Raw genomic sequence first — 17261 nt, forward strand, 5'->3', positions numbered from 1 at the left:
CCCTCCCCCCTGTGACCAATAGAAACACACTACCCTCCCCCTGTGCCCAATAGAAACCACACTACCCTCCCCCTGTGCCCAATAGAAACCACACTACCCTCCCCTGTGACCAATAGAAACACACTACCCTCCCCCTGTGCCCAATAGAAACCACACTACCCTCCCCTGTGACCAATAGAAACACACTACCCTCCCCCTGTGCCCAATAGAAACCACACTACGCTCCCCCTGTGACCAATAGAAACACACTACCCTCCCCCTGTGCCCAATAGAAACACACTACCCTGTGACCAATAGAAACACACTACCCTGTGCCCAATAGAAACACACTACCCTGTGCCCAATAGAAACACACTACCCTGTGACCAATAGAAACACACTACCCTCCCCTGTGACCAATAAAAACACACTACCCTCCCCTGTGCCCAATAAAAACACACTACCCTCCCCTGTGCCCAATAAAAACACACTACCCTTCCCTGTGACCAATAAAAACGCACTACCCTTCCCTGTGACCAATAAAAACGCACTACCCTCCCCCGTGACCAATTAAAAACACACTACCCTCCCCCGTGACCAATAAAAACACACCACCCTCCCGTGACCAATAAAATGAACAAAAAAACACGAAAAAAAATTAATTTGACAACCCTCCCCTATTTTGGACCACCCCAGTAAATGTTGAACTGTCCTGTCCCTAAGCAACAAGACCCCAAAAATAAGGTATTTTTTCCAGGAAGTGAGTTGAACGCTGTACTGTATGTTTACAATGCCAGGTCCTGTTGGTCGTGTATGCGTACCATGGTAATGCCAACCACCAGCGGGGTAACGAAGTAGATGGGCGGCTGTGTGTGTCCCTGATGCAACTCATTGAAGGTGCCGAAGAGATCTGTCCAACACACGATCCACAACACCAACGCAAATACCTAGAGGACGAGAGGGAGATAGAGAGAAAGACAGAGACCCCAAACTGAGTAGGAGTCATTTGTTCAAAACACATCTAAAGTGTCTGAACAAGCTTGTATGCATGTCTGCTCCGTTTCCTAGTACTGGTCATTAGCCTGTCTGATAAACATTTCCACAATTCCCTTATCGTGGATCAACTAACTAATCTAATATGGGCACGACACAGGAAATTAATCTCAGGCACCGAACAGGATTACATCGAGAAAGACAGAGAGAGATGGAAACAGAGAGAACCAGAGAGACAACCATGCATGTCTGCTCCGTTTCCTAGTACTGGTAATTAGCCTGTCTGATAAACATTCCCACTATTCCCTTATCGTGGATTAACTAAAGCCTCTTAAGGATCGGACCTTTTTTTTTTTTTTTTCGCCTAAAATGACATACCCAAATCTAACTGCCTGTAGCTCAGGCCCTGAAGCAAGGACATGCATATTCTTGATACTATTTGAAAGGAATTGATTCAATGAACCATTGCATTTATGTTCAAAATGTTGTATCAAGTCTGCCTAAATGTGCCTAATTGGTTTATTAATACATTCCAAGTTCATAACTGTGCACTCTCCTCAAACAAAAGCATTGTATTCTTTCACTGTAAAGCTACTGTAAATTGGACAGTGCAGTTAGATTAACAAGAATTTAAACTCTCTGCCAATATCAGATATGTCTATGTCCTGGGGGGGAAAAAAAGAGAGAGAAAGAGAGAAAAAGAGAGAGATAAGAGAGAGAGAGACAGAGGGAGAGAGAGAAAGAGATGGAGAGAGCAGCCCTGTGTGTGGTGAGACAGAGACACAGAGAGAGAGAGAGAGAGAGAGAGACAAAGGGAGAGAGCAACACGGAGAGCGACACGGAGCGAGAGAGAGCGATGGAGACAGCAGCCCAGTGTGTGGTGAGAGAGACAGCAGCCCAGTGTGTGGTGGAGAGAGAGAGAGAGAGAGAGAGAGAGAGAGAGAGAGAGAGAGAGACAGCAGCCCAGTGTGTGGTGAGAGAGAGACAGCAGCCCAGTGTGTGGTGAGAGAGAGAGAGAGAGAGAGAGAGAGAGAGAGAGACAGCAGCCCAGTGTGTGGTGAGAGAGAGAGAGAGAGAGCAGCCCAGTGTGTGGTCCCTCACCGTTTTGACTCTGTTGAGGACAGACATCATGATGTAACCCATGTTGTTCCTCTGGAGGTAGAAGAGGTAGGGGGGGCAAGCCAGCCACAGGTACACACAAGGCAGCCATGACAGCACTGACAGCTGGAAACACTCCGGCAGGTCTGGGCTGTCTGTGTGGAACGTCTGATTGGCTTCCTGGAATCAAATAATATGGCGACCAATGGGATGAGACCAATACCCTGTAAAATGTAAAATCATCAAACAAATATCCAGTGGGGCCTATGTGAATTACCCTATAGTCAGAACCTATGAGGACAATATGGCCAGAAGAAAAGCACTGTACAAGCCTATGGAATAGGGTGTCATGAAGAACTTACCCAGGTCTTGTTTGACCTCCCAGACCACCAGTATTGTATATTATCAGTAGTCAAGCCACTTTTCTCCTCTCTGACCCCTGACCCCAGGTCATGTTTAACCGTGTGGAATGTTGCATGACATCAGCTGGCTCAACAGCCGAGAGGGGGAGACATGCACGCAGACATTAAAATCCTCTCTCTTATTACAACTTCTACGGTTGCTTCTACGGTTGCTACTTTACTTATTACGTAGATAGAGATAGTCCTGTAGACTTCCATGGAGGGGAAAAGCACAGCTTTGGGGGTTGGATTGCATCATGGACACTAATAACTAAGTAGAGAAACTCAAGGAGACATTGGGAAGCTTCTTGAGATACTTAAACAAAAACAGCATTACTCTCAAACTCAGCATATTTAATCCCATGCTGCTTAAATAATATGCTCAAATCGTATTGCATGTCTTCTTGAAATGGATCCAAGCTGAAATTAAAATACAGAAAGCTAGGTGTGCTGGGTTTCTCACGCTCAACAGTTTCCTGTGTTTATCAAGAATGGTCAACCATCCAAAGGACATCCAGCCAACTTGACACAACTGTGGGAAGCATTGGAGTCAACATGGGCCAGCATCCCTGTGGAACGCTTTCAACACCTTGTAGAGTCCATGCCCCGACAAATTGAGGCTGTCCTAAATTTGGGGATATATTTTCCCACAACTGTCCCAGAGTCTGTTTGGAATAGGCTATTTCTTTCTCGACAAGCTGACCAATAGAATAGGTAAACATTTCTTCTATGGGGGACAGTAGATTGACAGGCTAGTGATTTTGATGTTGGTTACTTGTCTTGTTGTCTGAGAAAAAGTTAATGTGGACAGTCATTCAAACATCTTCAAAGTGCTCATCAGAATTAGGTAAGAATTACCGCACACTAGACGTGCATGTACTGTTATTATGAATGACCATCATCTAAAGGGGATTTCTGTCATTCTGAGCACCGTGGGTGGACGTCCTAATCAGGTTACTCACCCAACGCATATGCGTACAGTAAATTAAAATGTTGCTGGTAAAATGTCTGGCGCCACAACGGAAAGCATGATCCACCATCACACGTCTACTCATCTTGTGGTTTGTAGTATCAGACAGTGCTAACAAATACTGCTTTAAAATGACATCTAAGCAATTGAGTGAAGCATATACAAATCACTATTTCACAGGCTACCTCAAAAGACCTCTGTGAAAAGGCAGGATCTTTGCACTTCAGGCTAAAAACTATGTAACAAATGTGAATGCTGAACAATATCTTGAATATTTCTGTATTTATTGCCTATGGTCATAGTTAGCTATCTTAATATAGAATGGAGTTAAGTTAATTAAAACAGAGTCAGTGAGACTGGACAACAAGGCTGGGACTCATAATGAACACAAATTACGTCTAATTATATTTCTGTCAGGGTTTATGTCCTTTTAATCAAATTTGGGCAAATAAATTAAATATATTACAGGTTGGTGTACTTACAGTATGCAAATAAGGTTACTTGCCAGTCTAAGTCAGTTATAACTCCTAATGACAGTTGCTATGTCAGTGCTATGAAGGCATTTTTATACTTTTTATTTAACTAGGCAAGTCAGTTAAGAACAAATTCTTATTTACAATGACAGCCTAGGAACAGTGGGTTAACTGCCTTGTTCAGGGGCAGAACGACAGATTTTTACCTTGTCAGCTGGGGGGATTTGATCAAGCAACCTTTCGGTTACTAGGCCAATGTTCTAACCACTAGGCTACCTGCTGCATCATAGCATACCTAAACAGAACCAAAGTGCTAGCAGTTTTGTGAGGCCTGAAAAACAATCCCAAAAACCTGTGTGAGTATAGAAGCTTTTTGTGTGTCTCAGTTGGTAGAGCATGGTGTTTGCAACGCCAGGGTTGTGGGTTCGATTCCCACGGGGGACCAGCATGGAGAAAAAATAATAATAAAATAAAGAAAATGTATGCACTCACTACTGTAAGTAGCTCTGGATAAGAGCATCTGCTAAATGACTAAAATGTAAATGTAAATGTTACCGTCAATAGCTAAAAGGAAGCAGCTATATCACAGAGACAGGAGAGTATGGAAGCTTTTTGTTACCATCAATAGCTAAAAGGAAGCAGCTATATCACAGAGACAGGATATTGTTCAAACTCCATATCTGCAGTGTTTCAGGACCAGCCAGTGGTGAATGCGTTTCAGGACCAGCCAGTGGTGAATGCGTTTCAGGACCAGCCAGTGGTGAATGCGTTTCAGGACCAGCCAGTGGTGAATGTGTTTCAGAGTGAACAGAGTAGAAAGAGGCCCACCCCCAGATAAAACACAGCTGCCTATGTTTCTGCCTGTCAACACACCTATGAGGGGTGTGTGTGCCCTAATCATGCATTTTCTCAACACCATACACATTAACTAGAAGTCTACAGATGACTTAATTCTACCTTAAATTCTAATGCGCAAATTATAAAATCAACATCATGTTTGCAATACCTTTTCCTCAATGGGTATGCATTTTTTTGTGACAAAATTCAAAGTTATAAAATGCATTATCATTTTCATGATTGAGTATGGATAATGTCTGCCAATTTGAGAAATAAATAGCAAAGAGTGTTTAATATTTCATTTCCATGGTACTATCCAGTACAACACTGTCACATTTAAAAACAAAATGCTTTAAATGACAAATAATTTCTCATGTTTGCCATTTAATTTCCTTGTTGTGATTACTATGACCTGGGACAACAAGAAGAGGATGAGGTGAAGCTGTACTATATACACTCACACACTGAATAACGCAGATAATCTTTGCTATGCTGGAAAATGAGAGGCATGCACAATTATCCATCACCCATGATTTTATTAAGGATATACATTACTGTACCCTTGGTGACCTGTGATAGATACATTGTCCTAAAGGTAACAGTCATTCTTGTTCTTAGAAACACTTGTGTTCAACAAAACAAGTTACTATCTACAAAGTGTTCGACTACCGTAGGTTTCCTTGATAACGTTTTCCAACACATAGGATTGCAGAAACTTATTGAATAGCAAGAACATGTCTATATTGTTGTTATGTTAGCAGGACATCTTACACGGAACCCAAACCGGCTGCGCGCGTGCGCCATCGTGCATAAATATATACTCTGAACCAATGACATTCATTTGGGGACAGGTCGAAAAGCATTAAACATGTATGGCAATTTAGCTAGTTAGCTTGCACTTCCTAGCTAATTTGTCCTATTTAGCTAGCTTGCTGTTGCTATTTAATTTGTCCTGGGATATAAACATTGAGTTGTTATTTTACCTGAAATGCACAAGGTCCTCTACTCCGACAATTAATCCACACATAAAACTGTCAACCGAATCATTTCTAGTCATCTCTCCTCCTTCCAGGCTTTTTCATCTTTGAACTTACATGGTGATTGACATCTACACTTTCATCATAGTATTACCACGACAACCGGCAAAACATTTTGTCTTTCAAACACCCACGTGGGTATAACCAATGAGGAGACGTCACGTGGTAACCTGCTTCTATAAACCAATGAGGAGATGGGAGAAGCAGGACTTGCAGCGCAATCTGCGTCAGAAATAGGAATTACTTCTATTTTAGCCCTTGGCAACGCAGACGCTCGTTGGCGCGTGCATGCGAGCAGCGTGGGTGCAATAATTGAATAACATGGATTTCTAAATTTATTTTGCAACGCTCGCGCACGCGACGTGTCCGGTATGGTCAGCATGTTACTGAACATGTGACTAGTGGGAACAAAGTGGCGCTGTAATTGACTGAACACGTCAAGCAGTTCAGGGACAATGGATAATCCTGCCCTCTTCCTCCTCATCAGTACAGTTACAAATATCAGTACTATCATTGGGGCTGATATTCCTTTTCAGTTTCTATCAGATCCAGAGACAGGTCATAGGTCATCAGCCAGAACCGCCTGTGAAAATGGAGCACAAATTATGCAACAAAAAAAAGAAGGTTAGCATGGATGGAAACCTAAAAACACAGATTTTCAATGTCCAATTCAATTCCGATATCCTAGTGTTTTGTTATTGTTCACAATAACTGTATGCTCCGGTTTAGTGCATGTTGTCATAACCAATCATTCATTCACAATTTACCCAAGTGTTGTCTTATTGAATAGTTCAATGAGGCGTTATAGCACAGGTAGGGATGACCTTGTTCACTGTCTCCCATTTGGCAAGAAAGAGGAACACAGAACTAGACTAACCAATTGTACAAATCCATTGCTCTTTAGTCCATGAAGGGAAGTAGCCAAGTGCAGACCATTGGAAGAATGGTCATCTTGTCCCTTACAATCTTTGGTACTGTCCCCTGTGGGATTCAATACTGTAACATTTACAATATTTACTGGCATGCAAACAACAGCTTGACTTGCAATAAACAAAATGGCACATACAAGAGGATCATGGGACTACAATATGAATAGAATTAGATTTCATTTTACTGTGGACACTACCATGCTGTAGAGTAGCCCTTATACTGAGGGAGTTTAATTAAGCTGGACCAGGGTGCACCGGGCTGTGGCCCGTCACGTGAACAGGCAAAAGCGGTGAGGGAGGAGCGCCCTGCTCAAATCGAACCGTAATCTGCGTCGCCAGGTCGTATTGTCAACAAGACAGCATGGTTCTTCGTTCAGAAACACACATGTATTTGACTTGTAATTACGGCAGCCCCCCCGCACCTCTCTGATTCAGAGGGGTTGGGTTAAATGCGGAAGACACATTATAGTTGAATGCATTCAGTTGTACAACTGACTAGGTATCTCCCTTTCCCTAATGACTTTCAAACAGAGTGCACAGTACCTACCTCTATGCTTACAACCTCTGCCTCCTCTCTATCCAAGTAGTAGTACCTGATATGGTACTACTATATACTCCTGAGGTGATGACCTGTTGCACCCTCGACAATCACTGTGATTATTATTATTTGACCCTGCTGGCCATCTATGAACATTTGAACATCTTGGCCATGTTCTGTTATAATCTCCACCCAGCACAGCCAGAAGAGGACTGGCCACCCCTCATAGCCTGGTTCCTCTCTAGGTTTCTTCCTAAATTCTGGCATTTCTAGGGAGTTTTTCCTAGTCACCTTGCTTCTACACCTGCATTGCTTGCTGTTTGGGGTTTTAGGCTGGGTTTCTGTACAGTACTTTGAGACATCAGCTCATGTAAGAAGGGCTTTATAAATACATTTGATATGGGATACCTACACTACTCTCCTGCGGCCACATCTGGAACTCCTAAACAAACAGACGGACACAGACACACACACACAGTGTGAGAGCAGGGCCAATGTTTTACAAAATGTTATATTGTACATGTGATGTTACACTATATATTCTGATGACATGCTTTCAGATAATTCCCTTGTTTTTGAATAGCCACATACTCCACAGGGGATCACTAATGGTAACTTCAGTCCATCATAGCTTGCTAGCTATTTGTGGTAGAAAATAAATAACCAATGCTAGTTATCCAGGTAATTATTTCAATGCACCATCCAAATGAGAAATGACTTACCGTAAATACTTACCACTTACCGTACCTCAAGGCGTTCCACGATGTCTTGTTGTGAAGGTAGCTGGCTAGCTAGCTAACGTTAGCCAGTAGTGTTAGCCTATAGCGCCTCTTCATAGCCAGCTAGCTATCTAGCCTACTACAGGTAGCTAGCTACATAAACTCAGCAAAAAAGAAACGTCCCTTTGACCCTGTCTTTCAAAGATAATTTGTAAAAATCCAAATAACTTCACAGATTTTCATTGTAAAGGGTTTAACACTGTTTCCCATGCTTGTTCAATGAACCATAAATAATTAATGAACATGCACCTGTGGAACGGTCGTTAAGACACTAACAGCTTACAGACGATAGGCAATTGAGGTCACAGTTATGAAAACTTAGGACACTAAAGAAGCCTTTCTACTGACTCTGAAAAACACCAAAAGAAAGATTCCCAGGGTCCCTGCTCATCTGCGTGAACATGCCTTAGGCATGCTGCAAGGAGGCATGAGGACTGCAGATGTGGCCAGGGCAATAAATTGCAATGTCCGTACTGTGAGACGCCTAAGACAGCGCTACAGGGAGACAGGACGGATAGCTGATCGTCCTCGCAGTGGCAGACCACGTATAACACCGGCACAGGATCGGTATATCCGAACATCACACCTGCGGGACAGGTACAGGATGGCAACAACAACTGCCTGAGTTACACCAGGAACGCACAATCCCTCCATCAGTGCTCAGCCTGTCTGCAATAGGCTGAGAGAGGCTGGACAGAGCTTGTAGGCCTGTTGTAAGGCAGGTCCTCACCAGACATCACCGGCAACAATGTCGCCTATGGGCACAAACCCACCGTCGTTGGACCAGACAGGACTGGCAAAAAGTGCTCTTCACTGACGAGTCGCAGTTTTGTCTCAGCAGGGATTCGCATTTATCGTCGAAGGAATGAGCGTTACACCGAGGCCTGTACTCTGGAGCGGGATCAATTTGGAGATGGAGGGTCCATCATGGTCTGGGGCGGTGTGTCACATCATCATCGGACTGAGCTTGTTGTCATTGCAGGCAATCTCAACGCTGTGCATTACAGGGAAGACATCCTCCTCCCTCATGTGGTACCCTTCCTGCAGGCTCATCCTGACATGACCCTCCAGCATGACAATGCCACCAGCCATACTGCTCGTTCTGTGCGTGATTTCCTGCAAGACAGGAATGTCAGTGGATCTGCCATGGCCAGCGAAAAGCCCGAATCTCAAGCCCATTGAGCTGGGACCTGTTGGATCAGAGGGTGAGGGCTAGGGCCATTCCCCCCAGAAATGTCCGGGAACTTGCAGGTGCCTTGGTGGAAGAGTGGTGTAACATCTCACAGCAAGAACTGGCAAATCTGGTGCAGTCCATGAGGAGGAGATGCACTGCAGTACTTAATGCAGCTGGTGGCCACACCAGATACTGACTGTTACTTTTGATCTTGCCCCCCCCCCCCCTTTGTTCAGGGACACGTTATTCCATTTCTGTTAGTCACATGTTTGTGGAACTTGTTCAGTTTATGTCTCAGTTGTTAAATCTTGTGTTCATACAAATATTTACCCATGTTTAAGTTTGCTGAAAATAGACGCAGTTGACAGTGAGAGGGCGTTTTTTTTGTTGCTGAGTTTATAATAGTCAATTAGCCATGTTAGCTAACTAGTAGTAGTCCCCTCCGCTGAGCTTTATAGTCCTCTCCCGCGAACTCCTCGCACACACTGGCTGTTCTTCATTTTCCTGTGGAGTTTCATACTGGTTGTTGTTGCCAGGACAGCCCCAAAACACGTCACATCGATACCGTATGCCTCACTGATCGATACAGCTACGACCGAAGGTGACTGTTGCCAGCAAGCACAGCCAACCTCTTCCGCCTCACGTTAACAAGCAGCGTTTGATGATCAACACAAGTCAAAAACTATATAGCAAATGAGGACACTAAAGTCTTAAACCACACACAGTATGGAAAGGAATTATCAATTGCCAATTGCTAATTAATTTAGTTTTTGTCACAACTCAGGCTAATCACAACAAGGAAATGAAATGGAAAACATGAGAAATGTAATTTAAGTTTAAGTTAAATGTGTCAGTATTGTACTGGATAATATCATGGAAATGAAATATTAAACCCACTTTGCTATTTATTTTTCAAAATGGGCAGACATTATCCATATTCAATCATGAAAATGATAATGCAGTATATTGTTTTGCATTTCAATTTTGTCACAAAAACAAATGCATATCCACTTAGAAAAAGGAATTTCAAACATGATATTGATTTGTCATTTGACCATTTGCATTTAGGCAGCTAAATGCTTCCATATTTTACTGCAGCAACTGAAAAACCAAAAGGCAAGGCACACACTATCCATGTACCATGCATTGCATCTCACAGACTGATCCACCACTTCTAGTCATAGACAGACAGCGGAGTCTATTTGGCCATTTCTGTAATGGTTGAGTGTACACATGCCAGGTGTTCTTGTAATGGTCTTCAGTATAGCATGGAAAATATGCAAGACCACAGCTGGACAGAAAAATGTATAAATATTTGGAAATACTCTAAGCAAGTCATCATTTATTTGTAGATATTCAAGGTTATTTTGTTAAGATGCCATTTTAAATCCAAATAAATAAATCACATTGTCATGACGTTGGCCTGTGGGTAAGGTTTATGACCCCCCCATAAATACCTTTCTCTCTTCCCTCTCTGTCTGGGAACATCAAACAAGTGGGGGTAAGGGAACCATATTTCAGCAATTGAACCAGTTGAAAATATGCGTTGGTACTTACTGAATATGATGTCAGTTCGGTTTAGAGGTCGACCGATTATGATTTTTCAACGCCGATACCGATTATTGGAGGACCGAAAAAAGCCAATACTGATTAATCGGCTGAATTAAAAAAATATATATATATTTGTAATAATGACAATTACAACAATACTGAATGAACACTTATTTTAACTTAATATAATACATCAATAAAATCAATTTATCCTCAAATAAATAATGAAACATTCAATTTGGTTTAAATAATGCAAAAACAAAGTGTTGGAGAAGAAAGTAAAAGTGCAATATGTGCCATGTAAAAAAGCTAACGTTTAAGTGCCTTGCTCAGAACATGGGAGCATATGAAAGCTGGTGGTTCCTTTTAACACGAGTCTTCAATATCCCAGGTAAGAAGTTTTAGGTTGTAGTTATTATAGGAATTATAGGACTATTTCTCTCTATACGATTTGTATTTCATATACCTTTGACTATTGGATGTTCTTATAGGCACTTTAGTATTGCCAGTGTAACAGTATAGCTTCCGTCCCTCTCCTCGCTCCTACCTGGGATCGAACCAGGAACACATCGACAACAGCCACCCTCGAAGCAGCGTTACCCATGCAGAGCAAGGGGAACAACTACTCCAAGTCTCAGAGCGAGTGACGTTTGAAACGCTATTAGCGCGCACCCCGCTAATTAGCTAGCCATTTCACATCGGTTACACCAGCCTAATCTTGGGAGTTGATAGGCTTGAAGGGGTGGGTATAATTTGTGGAACGTTCAAACAGGAATCTGTTCCAAAAAAACGTAAAGTAAAAGGTTGCCAACCAACAACGCATACAAAGTAGCAACGCATACAAACCTAGCTAACTAGCTGCCGAATAGGCATCAACTCACCATGTAGCTTATTCTTAATGTTTGTCCATAGGCAACCAGAGTGAGTACAGACATTTTTCGGAATAAACGTGATGAGTGAAAAACGCAATGAAATAGACCACTCCCTACCCGGTATCTTATTCTGCCGCTATAAAACTTTATATGCGTTGTTTTTTGGCAACCTTGTTATTTACGAATTTTTTGGAATAGATTCCTGTTGGAACGTTCCACAAATTATTCCCACCCGGCTTGAAGTCAAACAGCTCGAAGCACAGCGAACAGCTGCTGGCAAAACGCACAAAGTGCTGTTTGAATGAATGCTTACGAGCCTGCTGGTGCCTACCACCGCTCAGTCAGACTGCTCTATCAAATATTTAATCATAGACTTAATTATAACATAATAACACACAGAAATACGAGCCTTAGGTCATTAATATGGTCGAATCCGGAAACTATCATCGCGAAAACAAAAGTTTTTTCTTTCAGTGAAATACAGAACCGTTCCGTATTTTATCTAACGGGTGGCATCCCTAAGTCTAAATATTCCTGTTACATTGCACAACCTTCAATGTTATGTCATAATTACGTAAAATTCTGGCAAATTAGTTTGCAATGAGCCAGGCGGCCCAAACTGTTGCATATACCCTGACTGCGTGCAATGAACGCAAGAGAAGTGACACAATTTCATGTTAGCAGGCAATATTAACTAAATATGCAGGTTTAAAAATATATACTTGTGTATTGGTTTTAAAGAAAGGTATTGATGTTTATGGTTAGGTACATTGGTGCAACGACAGTGCTTTTTTCGCAAATGCGCTTGTTAAATCAACACCCGTTTGTCGAAGTAGGCTGTGATTCATTGAGAAATTAACAGGCACCACATCGATTATATGCAATGCAGGACACTTTAGATAAACTAGTAATATCATCAACCATGTGTAGTTAACTAGTGATTATGTTAAGATTGATCGTTTTTTATAAGATAAGTTTAACGCTAGCTAGCAACTTACCTTGGCTTCTTGCTGCCCTCGCGTAACAGGTAGTCAGCCTGCCATGCAGGGTCCTCGTGGAGTGCAATGTAAGGCAGGTGGTTAGAGCGTTGGACTAGTAACCGGAAGGTTGCAAAAACGAATCCCCGAATCCCCCCTGAACAAGGCAGTTAACCCCGTTCCTAGGCCGTCATTGAAAATAAGAATGTGTTCTTAATCTGACTTGCCTAGTTAAATAAAGGTGTAAAAAAATAAAATAATAATAATAATAATAAAAATGTCAAAAAATTACATAAAAATGAAAAATATAAAAAAAATACAAATAAATCTGTGGGCAAAAATACCGATTACCGATTGTTATGAAAACGTGAAATCGGCCCTAATTAAATCGGCCATTCCGATTAATCGGTCGACCTCTAGTTCGGTTGTCATCTGAGACATTATGACTGATGACAGGACGACATAAACTGTATATGGGAAAGTCTAGACATTGTAGTTATCAGATTCACATGGAATTGTTGTGCAATTTATATGTTTGAATATGAAACTATTTGTGAAAAGATTAAATGTAATTTTAGCTTCCAAATGAGAGAATTGGGTTTTCATAAGGTTAGAGCTCTGCTCAATCAGTGGCCCGCCCCTGTGAAGAGACATGGGTTATAAAGTATGAAACACACCCTTCTCTCCCTCCACTATATAAGCCCTTGACGAAAATGTAACCTTCTGTTCCGAGTACGCGAGGCCTGCAGCTTCTGCGTTAACCTGTTAGGGCTAGGGGGCAGTATTGACACGCCGGATAAAAAACGTACCCGATTTAATCTGGTTACTACTCCTGCCCAGTAACTAGAATATGCATATAATTATTGGCTTTGGATAGAAAACACCCTAAAGTTTCTAAAACTGTTTGAATGGTGTCTGTGAGTATAACAGAACTCATATGGCAGGCCAAAACCTGAGAAGATTCCATGCAGGAAGTGGCCTGTCTGACAAGTTGTTGTTCATCTTGGCTCTTTTTATTGAAGACTGAGGATCTTTGCTATAACGTGACACTTCCTACGGCTCCCATAGGCTCTCAGAGCCCGGGAAAAAGCTGAATGATATCGAGGCAGGCCCAGGCTGAAACACATTATCGCGTTTGGCAAGTGGCCGATCAGAGTACTATGGGCTTATGCGCGTGCCCGAGTCGACCCCATGCTTTATTTTCTTTCGTCTGTTTACCTAAACGCAGATTCCCGGTCGGAATATTATCGCTTTTTTACGAGTTCTGTATCTATAATTCTTTAAATAATTGTTATGTTTTTTGTGAACGTTTATCGTGAGTAATTTAGTAAATTCACCGGCAGTGTTCGGTGGGAATGCTAGTCACATGCTAATGTAAAAAGCTGTTTTTTGATATAAATATGAACTTGATTGAACAAAACATGCATGCATTGTATAACATAATGTCCTAGGGTTGTCATCTGATGAAGATCATCAAAGGTTAGTGCTGCATTTAGCTGTGGTTTGGGTTTATGTGACATTATATGCTAGCTTGAAAAATGGGTGTCTGATTATTTCTGGCTGGGTACTCTGCTGACATAATCTAATGTTTTGCTTTCGTTGTAAAGCCTTTTTGAAATCGGACAGTGTGGTTAGATTAACGAGAGTCTTGTCTTTAAAATGGTGTAAAATAGTCATATGTTTGAAAAATTGAAGTTTTTGCATTTTTGAGGTATTTGAATAACGCGCCACGGGATTACACTGGCTGTTGAGTAGGTGGGACGCGTCCCACCTAGCCCATAGAGGTTAAAAGGGCGAATAACTTTCTGTTCCGAGTACGCGAGGCCTGCAGCCTCTGCATTAAAAGGGCGAATAACTTTCTGTTCCGAGTACATTAGGGCGACGGTCCGATGTCAGAAGGATTCAGATAATAACTACAGAACTAAGCCAACCTCAGCGTGAGCTTTGGTTGCGAATGGTATGAACTTTGAACTCTTATTCACTACAAAAGTGATACCTCCTAGCCGTTGAGATTTTATAGAATTTTATAGAATGTCATATCACTTAATCCGGCATAGCCAAAGACACGACAACTTGTACAATACCATTCCTTCCTTATTAAACCAGTATAAACCAGTTGACATCAATGGATGCGGCACTATAGCTATCCTCTATAGTTAGACAATAGCTATCCTCTATAGTTAGACAATAGCTATCCTCTATAGTTAGACAATAGCTATCCTCTATAGTTAGACAATAGCTATCCTCTATAGTTAGACAATAGCTATCCTCTATAGGTAGACAATAGCTATCCTCTATAGGTAGACAATAGCTATCCTCTATAGTTAGACAATAGCTATCCTCTATAGTTAGACAATAGCTATCCTCTATAGTTAGACAATAGCTATCCTCTATAGTTACACAATAGCTATCCTCTATAGTTACACATAGAATTAATGGCATTTACCTTCGGCCCATTTGCTTAACAGCCAGGGTTTAAGAGCAGGACAGGCCAGGGTTTAAGAGCAGGCCAGGCCAGGGTTTAAGAGCAGGCCAGGCCAGGGTTTAAGAGCAGGCCAGGCCAGGGTTTAAGAGCAGGCCAGGCCAGGGTTTAAGAGCAGGGCAGGACAGGGTTTAAGAGCAGGGCAGGACAGGGTTTAAGAGCAGGGCAGGACAGGGTTTAAGAGCAGGACAGGACAGGGTTTAAGAGCAGGACAGGACAGGGTTTAAGAGCAGGACAGGACAGGATTTAAGATCAGGCCAGGACTGAATCATATTAGTATGACAGGACAAAAGCAATATACACAGCATGGTTGTGTAAATCGAAGGGACTGAACGAAGTGACTGAATAAGCTCATTTCTGTATAACCAAGTTGCTAGCTTGCCATTGTACCACGTGGTCTGTTGCGCCAGAACAGGCACCTCCCCAGTGTGGTAATTATTTAGTTGTATCAATAGTTCAAATAAAGATCACACTTGTGAACAGCCACACAGTGAGTGGTAGGTTGGATGGTAGGTTGTGGTGTGTGAGTGATAGGTTGGACGGTAGGTTATGGGTAGGTTATGGTGTGTGAGTGGTATGTTGGATGGTAGGTTATGGTGTGTGAGTGGTAGGTTATGGTGTGTGAGTGGTAGGTTGCAGTGTGTGAGTGGTAGGTTGGATGGTAGGTTATGGTGTGTGAGTAGTAGGTTGCAGTGTGTGAGTGGTAGGTTATGGTGTGTAGAATGACATCTATGGTTAGCTGAAGTGTTTATCTACTTGTGTTACACCCCAGCCCTCCTTTCTGTAGGGTGTGCCTGCATGGCACATCAACCCTCAGGCTGGCAGATGCCTTCTTCGCGCTAGCAATTGTCTTATCTTTCCCTTGTCTTTTCTTACCAGCACAGTCCAGAACAGAGCAGCATGTTTTGCACTTAATGTACACGGAGGGTGAACGTCAGTAGCATGCATGTCCATTTCTCCTGGTTCAAAGTTGAGGAGAGATTGACTGCATCACTATTGATCTATTGTGGGCGGCAGGTAGCCTTGGAGGGTAGGAGCGTTGAGACAGTAACCGAAAGGTTGACAAGGTAAAAATCTGTCATTCTGCCCCTGAGAAAGGCAGTTAACCCACTGTTTTTTTTATTTTATTATTTTACCCCTTTTTTTCTCCCTAATTGGTAGTAGTTACAGTCTTGTCTCATCACTGCAACTCCCGTACGGACTCGGGAGAGACGAAGGTCAAGAGCCGAAACAGGACCCAACCAAGCCGCACTGCTTCTTGACACAATGCACATCCAACCTGGAAGCCAGCCGCACCAATGTGTCGGAGGAAACACTGTACACCTGGCGACATGGTCAGCGTGCACTGCGCACGGCCCGCCACAGGAGTTGCTAGTGCACAATGAGACAAGGATATCCCTGCCGGACAAACCCTCCCTAACCCAAATGACGCTGGGCCAATTGCACGTCGCCCCATGGACCTCCCGGTTGCGGCCGGCTGCAACAGAGCCTGGGCTCGAACCCAGAATCTCTGGTGGCACTGCTAACACTGCGATGCAGTGTCTTAGACCACTGCGCCATCCGGGAGGCGTAGTTAACCCACTGGCGCTGATGACGTGGATGTCGATTAAGGCAGCCTCTCGGATTCAGAGGGGTTGGGTTAAATGCGGAAGACACATTTCAGTTTATTGCATTCAGTTATACAACTGACTAGGTATCACCTCCCCCTTCTGTTTGTGTTTGGTATTGATGGGTTAGAAGGTACCGAACACTTAACGGCACCACACAGTCCCCAGGTCCAGAACAGAGGCTGGGAAACGCACAGTATTAAATAGAGCCATGAATACATGGAACTCTCTGCCACCCCAGGTAACTCAAACTAGCAACAACAACAAAAAACACCTTACGACGACAACGTGGACTGTGACGAGACAGGCATGTTTATATATTTGGTATTGTAATTTTGTATTGTATTATTTAGTGTTATGTATATTATTTTATTTGTTGTGTTTTGCCAAGGCAGTGGCTAATTGGGATCCTAATAAAATACTAAATATTTTGCTAATAGCTAAGATGTACTTACTATGGACTGTGATAAAAGAGTCTGCTAAATATCTAAACTGTTAGTGTTAGCACAAGTCAGCATCTACCATATATATCTTAAAATGGGCCTTCTACACAAACAGCACTGA

At 42.6% G+C, this 17261-nt stretch overlaps 1 protein-coding gene across 2 annotated transcripts in view; it reads right to left on the bottom strand.

Annotated features, from left to right (window-relative positions):
• Positions 1 to 17261, bottom strand: part of LOC106578846 (ATP-binding cassette sub-family C member 3) — a 74221-nt gene that overhangs the window by 39028 nt on the left and 17932 nt on the right. For both annotated transcript variants that reach the window (XM_014158052.3, XM_014158055.3), the window contains exons 2-3: positions 2074 to 2250; positions 801 to 926 (exon numbers count right to left, since the gene is read on the bottom strand). In XM_014158052.3, the coding sequence (XP_014013527.1) occupies positions 801 to 926; positions 2074 to 2250 (303 nt within the window). The remainder of the gene's footprint in view (positions 1 to 800; positions 927 to 2073; positions 2251 to 17261) is intronic.

This window comes from Salmo salar, chromosome 19 (genome assembly GCF_965601325.2).
Source record: "Salmo salar chromosome 19, fSalSal1, whole genome shotgun sequence".
In the NCBI taxonomy this organism is placed as follows: domain Eukaryota; kingdom Metazoa; phylum Chordata; class Actinopteri; order Salmoniformes; family Salmonidae; genus Salmo; species Salmo salar.